Source organism: Symphalangus syndactylus, chromosome 1, assembly GCF_028878055.3.
Source record: "Symphalangus syndactylus isolate Jambi chromosome 1, NHGRI_mSymSyn1-v2.1_pri, whole genome shotgun sequence".
Classification (NCBI taxonomy): Eukaryota; Metazoa; Chordata; class Mammalia; order Primates; family Hylobatidae; genus Symphalangus; species Symphalangus syndactylus.
Window position 1 is genome coordinate 72791916 of NC_072423.2, and position 14227 is coordinate 72806142.

A 14227-nucleotide genomic window follows, 5' to 3' on the forward strand; every position below is an offset into this window, starting at 1 on the left:
AATGAAAGAAAAAATAGAATAATAAAATCTTTCCTTAATGCCACTTTGAATTTATGATAATTATCGTACACTTAAAATTTAATTTTAAACCTTGTGGTGTTTTTCCAACAAAAGTTTCTGTGTAACACAATTGCATTCAATTTGTCATGTAATATTTTCCTGGTATTGTTTGGAAATAAAAAGGCAAAAACAGCTGATGAAGCCTAAACTCCATTTTCTCCTAATATGGTGAGGTATGAAGCTGCCCATGAAGGCTCATCAAACTGTTGGATGGGCCTGAGGGTCAAAATTACGTAATGTTTCAAGAGTGGAAATTCATGGTTACTTCTCCACCCTGGGGTGAAGGAAAAACATTTGTATCTCTAACCAAAAATGTGAGAGCTCTTCCAAGTGCTCTTATCCCCAAAAATACTGTCAGACTTCTTTGCCAAAAAAAAGTTGATCATTATGATTAAAGGATTCTTCGGGTGGACTGTTTCAGAAGGAACCAGTGTGTTACTTAGCTGCTTGTGACCAATAATATTTCACATCTGTTCTCCCTGTCCCCAGCAGAGTTTTTATGAGGGTCTCTTCCCTGAGATTCCATTAGTATACCCTTTGCATGAATAAGAAACTATGTACCATAATTGAAATATCATTATTAGCCCTAAATATATCTTCCCCTTGTCTTCTGTGATTTACCTATTATTTCACAAATTTCATACTTCTTCAAATATTTTCAGTGTTTGGATATATCTGCTTGTTTGCCTAATTTCTAAGATCTGTGATGATATCCAGGTGCAGCCTTGGAGGTGGTATTACTGTATTGGCTTGAAAAAAAGTGTCTGCATGTTTTTGAGTCAGGAAAACAAAGCAGTTTATAGAACAATAATGGTATGGTACAGATGGGAGGAAAAGACCTTCCATTTTTGCTAATATACAATTGTATATTAGACATAACACTTATACTGCATTATAATCTTTAAAATATGGGCCATGTTTGCTATTAAGGCTGTCTTTTTTTTTTATAAGTCAAGCATATTTATTTTTTGAAGGAATTAGCCTAAAAAATCTAGAACTAAGAAAAGTCTTAGATATCCATATACTCTTTCTGAGTCTGGTACATGGAGGGCAGGAGGCTGTGTGAGCAGTGGTAACTGATTTCAGTTTTAAAAGAAGTAGGTGTTTATATACTAGTACTCTATGAGTTTGTGAGTGTTTTTCAGTATTCGTCTTATTGCAAAAGGAAAAAGTCTTCAAAGCCTACAAATAATAAAATTAATAATAACTGTCTTAATATCTCGTCAATTTCATAGGTATTTCAACTGCTAGAATGTGTCTGACTTGTTGAACTATAAAGAATTCAGTGAGAATTATCACCCAGTTATCAAACAAAACTAGCTAAAATTCTTATCACGCAAGACATAAAAAATAAAAGTAGATATTTCATATTTTCCTGAAATGTTTTGGTTTAAAAAATAAATTGGCTATCTTGGTGTCAGTTAATGTTCAAAACTAGAACTACAGTTACATACTATGAAAAGATCAATGATAAAATTCCAGAAATCTCTACTAAATTTAGATGCAATTTAGAAATCCAGGAGGATTCTTAGATGTGTACAGCATATGAGCAAATGGAAATTTTTTCGTGTTATTATGGAAACATTATTTTGCTTCTATGTACTCTCATGAATACAATGTGCTTTACATTAGCCATGGCTAAATTTGATAACAATCCGCTGCTGCTCTGCATGTCAAAATGTAATTGTCCTAAGTCGTCATAAAACCCACAGTGGACATTACTGCGCCATTGGTCTAGTTACCTCTTTCCACCTGGGAGCTCTTGTTTGAGTGAAACAGCTCAGACCATACATTGCTTAAGAGTTAGTCTCGGTCTTTTTGTCCAATTCCACCTGAACCCAAAGAGAAGAAGGCAAGCTTGGAGAAGGTTCTTTGAAAGGAGTTGCAAACCCATACCAACACGAACTCCTCATTCCTCCCCGCCCCATCCCACTCCTGTCCTCTGGAAGTAGCCATTCTACTTTCTGTCTATGAATTTGACTACTCAGCACCACAAGTAAATGGAATAATCTAGTATTTATCTTTTTGTGAGTGGCTTTTTCACTTAGCACAATGTCCCCAGGTTTCATCCATGTTGTTTCTTGTGTCTGAATTTCCTTCCTTTATACCACATTTTTGCTTGTCCATTCATCTGTTGATAGCACTTGGGTTGCTTCTAACTTTTGGTTATTGTGAACGGCCAATAGCCAAAAGCTATTAAGTGGATGCTGTTAGCATGGATGGACAAATATTACTTTGAGTCCCTGCTCTCAATTCTTTTGAGTATATACCCAGAAGTGGAATTGCTGGGTCTTATGTTGGCTCTAATTTTTTTTTTTTTTTTTTGCTTTAAGAACATTTGATTTAGGGACATATTTAAACCTCTTAAGCCTGTAACATATTTTCTAGTATTACCTACAATCAAAATTATATTTTTAAACAAAACTGATTTGTAGGGAAGGCAAATTATTTTCCTTCCTTTTTTTAAATATAAGACCTCAAACTATAAAAACGCTAGAAGAAAATGTAGGAAATATCCTTCCTGATATTAGGGGTACATGTGCTGGAGTGCAAGTGGCATGATCTCAGCTCACTGAAACTTCCGCCTTCCAGATCAAGTGATTCTCCCATCTCAGCCTCCCGAATAGCTGGGATTACAGGGGCATGTATGATGGCTCTATTTTTAATTTTTTGAGGAACTGCCGTTACTGTTTTCCATAGAAAGCTGCACCGTTTTACATTCCTGCCAACAGTGCACAAGGGTTGCAGTTTCTCTACCTGTTCACCAACGCTTGTGATTATCTGTTTTTTGTTTGTTTAATAATAACCACCCTAATGGGTGTGAGCAGCAACTCTTATGTCCTTCTCTGCCATCACCATAGATAGTTTACAGAAACAAACTTTTACTGTGCATATTTCGACTAGTATAAGTAACTTTGTATTTTATGAGTGTGTGAAAATTATTAAAAACATTTTCATGTTAATTCCTATATGGCCACAGAGTCATTATAAAGTACAGAGAATTTTTTAGCCAGGTGTGGTGGCTCACGCCTGTAATCCCAGCACTTTGGGAGGCTGAGGCAGGCGGATCACAAGGTCAGCAGTTCAAGACCAGCCTGGCCAACATGGTGAAACCCCATCTCTACTAAAAATATAAAAATTAGCTGGGCGTGGTGGTGGGCACCTGTAATCCCAGCTACTCGGGAGGTGAAAGCAGGAGAATCGCTTGAACCCAGGAGGTGGAGTTTGCAGTGAGCTGAGATCGTGCCACCGTACTCCAGCCTGGGCAACAGAGCGAGACTCTGTCTCAAAAAATAATTTTAAAAAATTAAAAAATAAATATAGAGAATTTTTTTAAAAGGGCCACCACTGAGTGGAGATTATTCCCTCAAACCCATCTCTACCATGATAACTCCACTTCTCCATTTGATTTAAACTTAATTAAACTTAAATTTAATTTTGTGACTTTATAACATAAAAATATAACCCGTTTTTATTCATAGATATTATTCTTTCCTCAGAAAATCCATTCCTCGCTGCCGAAGAATTAACAGGATGCTCTCCAATGAATCCCTCCATCCTCCTGCCTTCAGCCGCTCCAACTCAGAAGCCTCCGTAGACAGCGCCTCCATGGAGGATTTCTGGCGGGAAATAGAAAGTATTAAAGAGAGCAGCATGGGAGGGCAAGAAGAGCCACCGCCAGCTGAGGTCACACCTGTGGATGGTAAGTTGCTGGATTTGTCTTCCTATGTGCTGACTGGCTTTCTTTCTCTGCCCTCTGTTACTCTGTTCATAGGCAGAAATCATCCCACCAGTAGTTTAACCAATGAATCAGTAGAATCTGGCATATTGATGATCTACTCCCACTGATTGATTTATATCTACTGTACTGGCTCAGGGTGGCTTTTATCCCAGGTGACATGACCTGAGGAGGGCTGGACCTCAACAAAAATACAAATTGATGCCTTATATACTGCTACTTAGGGATGCTGTGCTTGTCTATTGGTTTGATTCATTACCATCAAGCAGATTGAGTATTCTAACAGCTTTTACATTTGTCTACTCATTTGTTATTATTAATTAGAGTAATTAATACTTGACAATTACTATTAACTAGAGAGAGAGAAATTTTAGCAGTATAATTGTGAAGAAGAAAAATTTGACTTTAAAGCATTTACTGGTATTACTATATTAGATTGTGTTGTATTCCACCAAATAAAAGCCATGTTGTTGCTTTTCCAACTTTTATTTTAGATATACAAGGGGTACATGTGCAGGTTTCTTACATGGGTATATTGCCCTCAGGTAGTGAGCATAGTACCCAGTAGGTAGTTTTTGACTCATTCCTCTTTCCCTACCTCCCCCCTCTAGTAGTCCGCAGTGTCTATTTTTCCCATGTTTATGTTCTTGGGTGCTTAGTGTTTAGCACCCGCTTACAAGTGAGAACATGCAGTATTTGGTTTTCCCTTCCTGTGTTAATTTGTTTAGGATTATGGCCACCAGCTCCATTCTCATTGCTGCAAAGGACATGATCTCACTCTTTTTTATGGCTGCATAGTATCCCATCTTGTATATGTACCACATTTTCTTTATCCAGTCCTCCAATGATGGATAGCTAGGTTGATTCCATATCTTTGCAATTGTGAATAGCTTGGCGATGAACATACAAGTGCATGTGTCTTTTTGGTATAATAATCTATTTTGCTTTGGGTTTATACCCAGTAATGAGATTGCTGGGTCAACTGGTAGCTCTATTTTAAGCTCTTTGAGAAATCTCCAAACTGCTTTCCACAGTGGCTGAACTAATTTATACTCCCACCAACAACAGTACTTAAGCATTCTCTTTTCTCTGCAGCATTGCCAGTGTCTGTTTCTTTTCTGTTTGTTTGTTTGTTTTTTTGACTTTTTTGATAGTGGCCATTCTGACTGGTGTGAGATGATATCTCAATTTGGTTTTGATTTGCATTTCTCTGATAATTAGTGATGATGAGCATTTTTTTCATATATTTGTTGTCTGTTTGTATGTCTTCTTTTAAAAAGTATATCCTTTGCCCATTTTTTAATGGAGTTATTTGCTTTTCGCTTGTTCATTTGTTTAAACTTCTTATAGGTTCTGGATATTAGATCTCTGTCAGATGCATAGTTTGTGAATATTTTCTCCCATTCTCTAGGTTGTCTGTTTACTCTGTTAATGGTTTCTTTTGCTGTGTAGAAGCTCTTTAGTTTAATCAGGTCCCACTTGTCAATTTTTGTTTTTATAGAAATTGCTTTTGGGGACTTAGCCAAAAATTAGTGCCAAGTCTTGTGCCAAGACTAATGTCAGGAAGGATATTTCCTACATTTTCTTCTAGCGTTTTTATAGTTTGAGATCGTATATTTAAATCGTTAATCCATCTTGAGTTAATTTTTGTATATGGTGAAAGGTAAGGGTCTAGTTTCATTCTTCTGCATATGGCTAGCCAGTTATCCCAGCACCATTTATTGAATAGGGAGTCCTTTACCCATTGCTTGTGAAACTAAACAGAAGATGGAAGAGTGGAGAAAAAGCACCAATAAACAGTATAATTGTCCTTAGTTCTCAAAAAGAGCAAAACTACTTATAGTGGCTTAAAAGGATAGGTCAGTCATCTCTTCCAGGCCCTGTCTGTCAACAAGCAAATATGTAAGACATCCAAAAAAGACTAAAGGTAGTTTAGTAAGTATACACCTAAGAGTGTTTCCATTAGCCAGTGATTAACCTCAAGACAGCTGGCAGGATAAACTGAAACTTCAGAAAGTATTTTCATTCTTCCTTCCCATTTTTGAGTCTCTTTCTCAGGACTAAGAAATCATTAAGATGTACCACCATTAACATACATCTGATATTATTTGAAATAAAAAGCCCCACCACACACGTTAACGAGAATCCATTCAAGGGAACATCAGTGAAATGTATTCTTACTCCTATTACTTGCTTGCTTAGATTTTGCCTTTTCAGATCCAGAAAGACAGGAAGACACATAAAGGAAAATCCCTATTATCCCTTACCCCCGTTTTCTTACTATCTATCTAGCTAGCTAGCGATTCATATTAAACACCAGAAGTTCACAGTGATAACGTCCAATTTCAATCCAGCGCCACAGGGCTTGTTGCTGTCTTCCCTTTTTCTGTATTTGTTATTCTATTCTCCAATAATGATAAACCTACCTCCCACCGTGTACTTTATATTTACTCATTTGCTCAAACCTAGAATACACAGGAAATATTTTCAGGTTTGCTACAAAAGCAGACCTACTAATTACAGTTTGTTATTTATTTGCAGATTTTTTTTTCTTGAAGCATTTGCACAGATCTTAAACATACAATTCAATGAGCTTTGACAAATGCGTGCACTCTTACAATCTCACGCTGATCAAGATAGATAACATTTCAATAAACCCAGAAAATGTCCTCATGCTTTTTCTCAGTCTCATGCCTCCCAATGACTTGCCAACCCTGGCCAGAGACAACCGTGGTTCCCATGTTTTTGCATCATAGATAATTTTGGGGTTTGGCTTCTTTCACTGAGCATGTTTTTGAGATTCTAGTAGGATATCAATATTTTTTACTTTTAAGTATCCAGTAGGATATCAATACTTTTTACTATTAAGTAGTTTGTTTCAGTTTACTAGGGCTGCTGTAACAAAGTACCACAAAACTAGTGGCTTAAAACAGCAGGACTAGTAGCCCAACATTAAGGTGTCAAGCTGGGCCATGCTCTCTTGGAAACTTCTAGGGGAGAATGCGTTCCGTGTCTGTCTCTTAGCTTCTGGTGTTGCTGGCAATCCTTGGTGTTCCTTGGCTGTTGACACCACATTGTGCCATTTTCTGTCTCCATAGTCCATAGCACACTCCCAATTTTTGTCTGTGTTTCTTCTCCTCTTATAAAGATACCAGTTACGTTGGATTAAGGGCCCACCCTACTCCAGTATGACCTCATGTCAATTTTTTTCACTTCATTTATCATTTATTTGTGTTAGGAACATTCCAATTCTACTCTATTAGTTATTATAAAATATGCCATATATTATTGTTAACTATAGTCACCCCACCGTGCTACTAAATTCTAGATTTTATTCACCCTTTCTTTTTTTTTCTTTACAATGTTATAATGTGAATGCTATTCTTTTTATTATTATTATTATACTTTAAGCTCTGGGGTACATGTACAGAACGTGCAGTTTTGTTACATAGGTATACACGTGCCGTGGTGTTTTTCTGCACCCATCAACCCTTCACCTACATTAGGTATTTCTCCTCAGACTATCCCTCCCTTAGCTCTCCAGCCCCTGCCAGGCCCTGGTGTGTGATGTTCCCCTCCCTGTGTCCATGTATTCTCATTGTTCAACTCCCACTTATGAGTGAGAACATGTGATGTTTGGTTTTCTGTTCTTTTGTTAGTTTGCTGAGAAAGATGGTTTCCAGCTTCATCCATGTCCCTGCAAAGGACATGAACTCCTCCTTTTCATGGCTGCGTAGTATTCCAACCTCATCTCAATTTACATCTTAATTGTGTCTGCAAAAGCTTTGTTTCCAAATAAGGTTATATTCATAGATACCAGGGTTTAAGACTTCAACATAACATTTTTGGGGAACATAACTCAACCCATAACAGTAATATTCCATTGTATGAATATGCCATAATTTGTTTATCCATCTACTTTTTAATTTGAACATTGTTTACAATTTTGCTTACAATGAGTAATGCTGTTATGAGCAATCTTGTGAAAGTCTTTTTGTATAGATATGTTTTTATTTCTCTTGGATGTATGTATTTTTCATAGAATGTTTAACTACATAAACTGTGAAACTGCCAGCATTTTTCCAAAATAGTTCTACTATTTTATACCACTTCCAGCAGTGTATGACAGGCAGTTCCATTTCCACATCATTGCAACACTTGATGCTTTCAGTCTCCATCATATGAGTGATTCTAGTGGATATGTGGGGTATCTCATTATGGTTGTAATTACATTTCGCTGATGACTAACGATGTTGAACTTTTTCCTGTGCTTATTCTCTTTTCATGCATCTTGCTTTGTGAAAACTCTTGACTATTTTTTAAAACTTTTTATTACTTTTTATTAAAAATTTTTATTACTGTATATTCTTGATACAAGTCCTTTGTCAGATGTATGTATTGCAGATACTTTCTCACCACGTGTGACTTGTCTATTCATATTCTTAATGGGATCTTTTAATTGGGTTTGCCTCTGTCTTTTCAGTTGTTTGTTTCTGGCATATAGAAATATAGTTCATTTTTGTATCTTAATGTTATATACCATTACCTTCCTAAATTGATTTTCTAGTAGTTGTCTATTAGATTTCTTAGGATTATCTACATAAGCAAAGAGGTCATCTATGAATAGAGACAGTTTTCCTTTCTGATATTTTGTGCTTTTATTTTTTATCTTACCTTATTGTACTGGCTAGGGCCTCTAGTACAAGTTGAATAGAAGTGGTGACAGCACATACATATCCTTGTCATGTTCCCAGTTTTACAGGGAACGGATTCAGTACTCACCATTAAACGTGATGGTAATTGTAAACTTTCTGTAAATGCTCTTTATCAGATAGCTTTCTATTCCTAGTTTTTCTGGCAGTAATGTGAATGGGTGTTGAATTATATAATGTGCTTTGCTAGTATGTTGGTTCTTTGAAAACAAAGTAATAAAATCTATATCTCCCTTTGTTTACGTTTCTGTGTTTAATTTGCTTGTTTCCTGTGCTCTTAAGATGGAAACCTAGACCATTAATTTTAAATCTTTCATCTTTTTGAATATGTACAGTTCTTTATAAGCATTGCTATCACTCCATCCCACACATTTTGATGTGTTATATCTTCATTATTAAGTTTTAAATGTTTTCTCAATTTCTTTGTGTATTTTTTAATTTAAAAATTTTGGGGGTTTTCTAGACATGTTATTGATTTCTAAGTAAATTGTGTTATGTAACATAGTTTATACATTTCAATTTTAAAATTTAGACTTATTTTATGGCTCAAAATATAGTCTGTCTTGGTCAAGGTTCCATGTGCACTTAAAAAGAATGTGTTTTACTTGTTGGTTAGTGTGGTGTTCTGTAAATGCTCATTAGATTAAGGTGGTGGTACCTTTAATCATATTTATTATGTTCTTACTAATCTTTGATTGATTTAACAAGTACTGAGAGAAGTTGTTAAAATCTCTAACTTTTATTGTGGATTTGTCTGTTTTTTCCTTTTGTTCTGTTGGTTTTTGTTGCTTATAATTTGAAACTATGTTATTGGGTGCATATACATTTATGATTGTTACTCCTTCTTGTTGAATTGACTCATTTTATCATTATAAATGACCTTCCTCAATACTCTTAGTAATAGTCCCTGTCTTGAAGTCTGCTTCGTCTAATAATTATATAGTTATTCTGGCTTTCTTAGGGTTATAGGGTTATTCTTTGCAAGATATATCTTATTTCATCCATTTACTCTCTACCTGTCTGTGTTTTTCTTCACAATTTCTTCATAGTTTCTATGCTTACATTTCAGCTATATTGCTTTAATTGGTGTTGCTGTTCAGGCATTTTAATATTCATCCATAACTTATTATAGTCTACTTAGATAAATACTATGCTTCACTATATCAAATATAAGAATCTTGCAGCAGTAGAATTTCATTCTTCTTCATGCCCAGTGGTTTGTACTATTGTTTTATGTATAGCATCTGTATATGTTCTACATACATCAATGCAATGTTGTCATTTTTGCTTTAAGTTGTCATATGTACTTATATTCTTTTAATTTTGAAATAATCCCAAACATATGGGGAAGTCACAAGTACAATTTTAAAGACTGTTTCTTTCAGGAACCATTTGAGAGTAACTTGCCATCCTGATGCTCTATCACTCCCAAGTACTTTAGGCATTATATGTATATATACATACACACTTATATAGACAGAAAGCCATTCGCTGTATAATCACAGCATACTACTAAAATTAATACATTATTTTTATTATATTACTATCATCCAGTCCTCAGACTGCTGTCTTTTCTAGATTACGTTTTATGACAAAAAAAGAAACCCTCCAGTTTAGAATCGCTTATTATGTTTAATTGAAAAACATGTTTCTCTTTCTTCTCTCTCTCTCTTTCTCTCGCTCTCTCCCCTTTACAGTCTGGAACAGTTTCTTAGCCTTTCTTTGAATTTTATGACCTTGACACTTGAAAATTACAGGTAATTTTATAGGTGCTCCTCTACATCAGACAATTTGGGTTTGTCTGATGTTTCCCAATGACTTAGACTCAGGTTATACATCTTTGGCAAGTTGTGATGTTGTGTTCTTCTCATGGCATCCTGTCAGGTGGCTCATAATTTTAATTTGTTCTGTCACTGATGATGTCCACTTCAATCGCTTATTTAAGGTGATATATACATGCAAGTTTTCTCCAATGTGAACTTGGTCATTTCATTTTTGTAATTACTGTTTTCTTGGGAGGTACCTTCAAACTATAAACATCCCACTCTACACCAAGTTATTTCTTTATATCAGAATGGACTCCTGGTTTATTTAGTGGGTTTAACTTTTACTGTCATTTATTTTGATGCTCAGATTGCCCCACATTTTATCTGGGAGTCAGTTAGGGAATATATATGGAGACTCTAAGCATGCCATTTAAAAACAGCTGCTGAAAGCTGTTTTTAACTAACCAAGATTACAGATGTTGCATAGAGCAGGGCAAGCAGTGGAGGTTATGAGTCCAGTCAAGTTAACTGTGGGAACTAAAATGAAATCCCTTTAGAGCAGGATAAGGAATACAGCGTCTCTAATACAGCAGTCTGGAAGGTGTTGGTGTTAGAGTGATAAAAAAAAAGCAGAATTTTTTTTCTCTCAAGGAGTTGATAATCTAGTGGAAGAGAAAGTAATTAATGAAATAATATAAATATATTTGGAGGAGAAAATTATTTGAAGGAAGAAGAAACAGCAGTGTTATCTTGATGAGTTCAGGGAAAAAGAAGCTTTCCTGAGAAAACGATGTAGAAACTGAGATCTGAAAGATGGGTGGCCAGTAATTATGAGGTCAAGTAGAAGAGCTGACATGTCCAAAGACCTTGTGACAAAATAGAATGTTGAGTTTTTGAGGAATCCAAAGTAGGCCAGTATTGCCAGAGAACAGGAGAGGAGGAGAGTATGGTATAAGTGTGTCCAGAAATGTAAGCAGTTTCACATCTTGTTGGCTATGTTAAGGGTTTTCTTAGTCATAAGAGCAAGGAAAAACTGTAGAATTATCTTTGTTTTCATTTGAAAGGGCTCATTTAGTTATAACATGGATAATAGATTAGAAGGGGATCAAGAATGGCATAGGAGGAACTGTCGCGAGTCTATCACAGCAATCCACGAGAGAGGATGTAACTCTGACCAGGGTCATGGCGGAAGAGATAAAGGAAGGTGGACCTTTTGAGCAGTAATAAGGAGGCAATATGAAATGGCCTTGGGGATGTGTTGGAGTTGATGTGTGAAAGAGAGGGAGATGTCAAGAATGCCTCCTGGGTTACTCTCTTGCCTAATTACATTGGATGGTGGGTTTCGTGTGTTGAAATATGGAATCCTGAAAGAGGCCTAGAATTGAGAGTGAGAAATACGAGTTCAGGTTTGAACACAGTGAATATGACATATGAATGCCAGAGCCAAGTGGATATTTAATAGGCAGTCAGATATATGGAACTGAAATTCAAAGGAGTTCTCTGTGTTGAAGTTATACATTTGGCAACTAGAGTGAGCAGCCAACAGGAGTAACACTGATATCTGCCCTGAACATTTCTTACCTATGGAAAACATACATCCTACTTAGGCTGCAGTTTAAGGACTTAGACCATCCTCACCTCTGATTTATGTCAACTCCAGTCCTACCAAGTACTCTTTCCTCCTACTCTTTCATTACTCCTTACATAGGTGGAGGGGAAAAAACAACTTTTTAAAATTTTAATATTAACATACTAAATATTAAATTGTAAATTTTGTCTTCAGAAATTAAAAGTTTATCCATAGCTTAAGGAAGAGCTCCATGTCATAACTCTTAACTTAAAGGGCTTACTATTTAGATTACGGCTGCCAATCATCAATTCACTTTTCATTTTTTTGTTAAAGGGACAGCTTACAAAGCAAATGAACAATTAAGATAGCAAATTAAATATTTGCCTAGCTAAGAAACTGGGCCTGTAATACACATCAAAGGCTTTGTTTATACATCAGTGATGCAATAATGTAAGCAGAATCCAGCACTCCTAGACTAATGCTTTGGCATGCTGTTTACAAATTAGTCTAATCTGCTCTTTAAACAACCCTCGCTTGGGTAATGCCTCCTTAGCATAGTTCCCAGAAACATATGTGTAGTAGATTTTCTGTTACAGGACACTGTTATTCTGATTTCCTTATATTTCTATATATTGAGGAATTTTAGGTTTTTGAATTTTCTTCTGAGAAAAGAGATTAACATTCAGAATAAGGAGAAAAGCGGGAGAATGAACATCAATTGAATACCGACTTTGTTCCAGATTCTTTGCTACCTGTCATAAATACATTGATTGAAAAAAAAAATCCTCATAGGCACCTAATCGTTTTGTTATTATTACTCTCACTGTTGTATTTTTCCCTAATTTGGTCTTGAGGTCTCTCTCGGGTGAGCGACTATAAACTAACCATGCTCTGATGGAGCTACAGGGGATTTGGTCACTGATGTTTGCCTTTCACAGGATACCTCTTTATCCTGGTGGGTGGCCTAATACCTTCATGTTCAACCCATGACCGGGTGTCCCTCTCACAGGAAACTCGTTTGTACTGGCAGATGCTATAAAAGAGCCCTGACTGGAAATAAGCTAGGTTCAGGTGTGTTGGCCAGGTGAGATACAGAGAAGGCAACTCAGCAAAACACATGAAATAAGAGAAAGAACAGATCCCAGGGAGAAGACAGCAGCTGGTCTCTCAGGGCCAATGGGAAGGGGCAGCCATCTGGGACACTTGCAATCAACAAGCAGGCAGGGAACAGGAAAGAGTGAGAGTGAGTGAGGGACCTGGGGACCAGAGCCTCAATTAGGATCCAAGTATTACCCAAGCAGGTTTCCCACCGGGAGTCCTAATTGGCAGGTTTAGAGCAAGCAGGGAGTCGCTCTGTGACTGAGAAGTGGTCACTACACCTTATCTGTGCAGTTCATGTAGGGAGTGTGGGTTGGTGGGATGAGTCAGACAGGTTGTATCCAGCTGTCTCATAGGAAGTCATCACCAAGAGGTGATTGTATAAGGCAGATACCTGGATCTGCTATATGGAGGAATTGGGAGGAGTTGGACACCTGGAAACTACATCAAGAGTGACCAAGCCCTGCTTCTGGTGTGAGAAAGTTAAGCCCATATTCAGGAGGGATGCCAAGACAACATAAAACTATAGAGGTTCACTATACTCATTTTGCTGAGAGGACACTGAGGCCTCGAGATAGCGTAAGACTTAGGAATCAGGCAGCTGGTGAATGGTGGCCCTGGCATTTGAACTTCCATGTGAGTGATTGAAAAACCAATTTGTATTCCATTAAATAATGGTTTTTTTTCTATTATAGTTTTACTTTAAATATTCATGTTTTATCACTTTTTGAAATTAGTAGGCCAGACATGGCTCATGTTTAACTCTCTAGCAGGAAAATTTACCTAACCAAGTCTGCCAATTACCTTACTCTATTAGAAAATACTTTAAAATTTGACTTATTTTAAAAATACAGTGCAGACTTTCATTCATTCTTGTAGTTCTTTCCCATAATTACTGTAGAAAAAAATACAAATATTATTTACCAATACTTCTTGTCTGATATTCACATGGCATCCAATCATACAGAAAATATTCTAACCCTCTCTTGGTAATGTTCTTTTACAGAAGGAGAACTTGAAGCAGAATGGCTGCAAGATGTGGGTTTATCAACTCTCATCTCAGGTGATGAAGAGGAAGATGGCAAAGCCTTGCTCTCTACATTGACTCGAACCCAAGCAGCTGCTGTGGAAAAGAGATACAATACCTATACCCAAACCATGAGGAAAAAGAATAAGCAATCTATCAGGGATGTCAGAGACATTTTTGGAGTCAGTGAATCTCCTGTAAGTAATGGCTCAAACATGGCTCAAAAGGTGCTTAGTTTGACTGGGGATGGGGTAG

The 14227-nt window shown here is 36.5% G+C and overlaps 1 protein-coding gene across 3 annotated transcripts in view; it reads left to right on the forward strand.

Moving 5' to 3' along the window:
- The window catches only part of ARHGAP28 (Rho GTPase activating protein 28), a 190883-nt gene that overhangs the window by 98327 nt on the left and 78329 nt on the right, over positions 1–14227 (forward strand). For 2 of the 3 annotated variants that reach the window (XR_008650200.2, XM_055237940.2), the window contains exons 2-3: positions 3561–3763; positions 13952–14169. Coding sequence is in view for 2 of the 3 variants with exons in the window: in XM_055237940.2 (XP_055093915.1) it covers positions 3561–3763; positions 13952–14169 (421 nt within the window). In the remaining variant the exon portion in view is untranslated. Of the gene's footprint in view, positions 1–3560; positions 3764–11167; positions 11247–13951; positions 14170–14227 lie in introns of those variants that run through there. The other variant, XM_055237955.2, reaches the window with a different exon arrangement.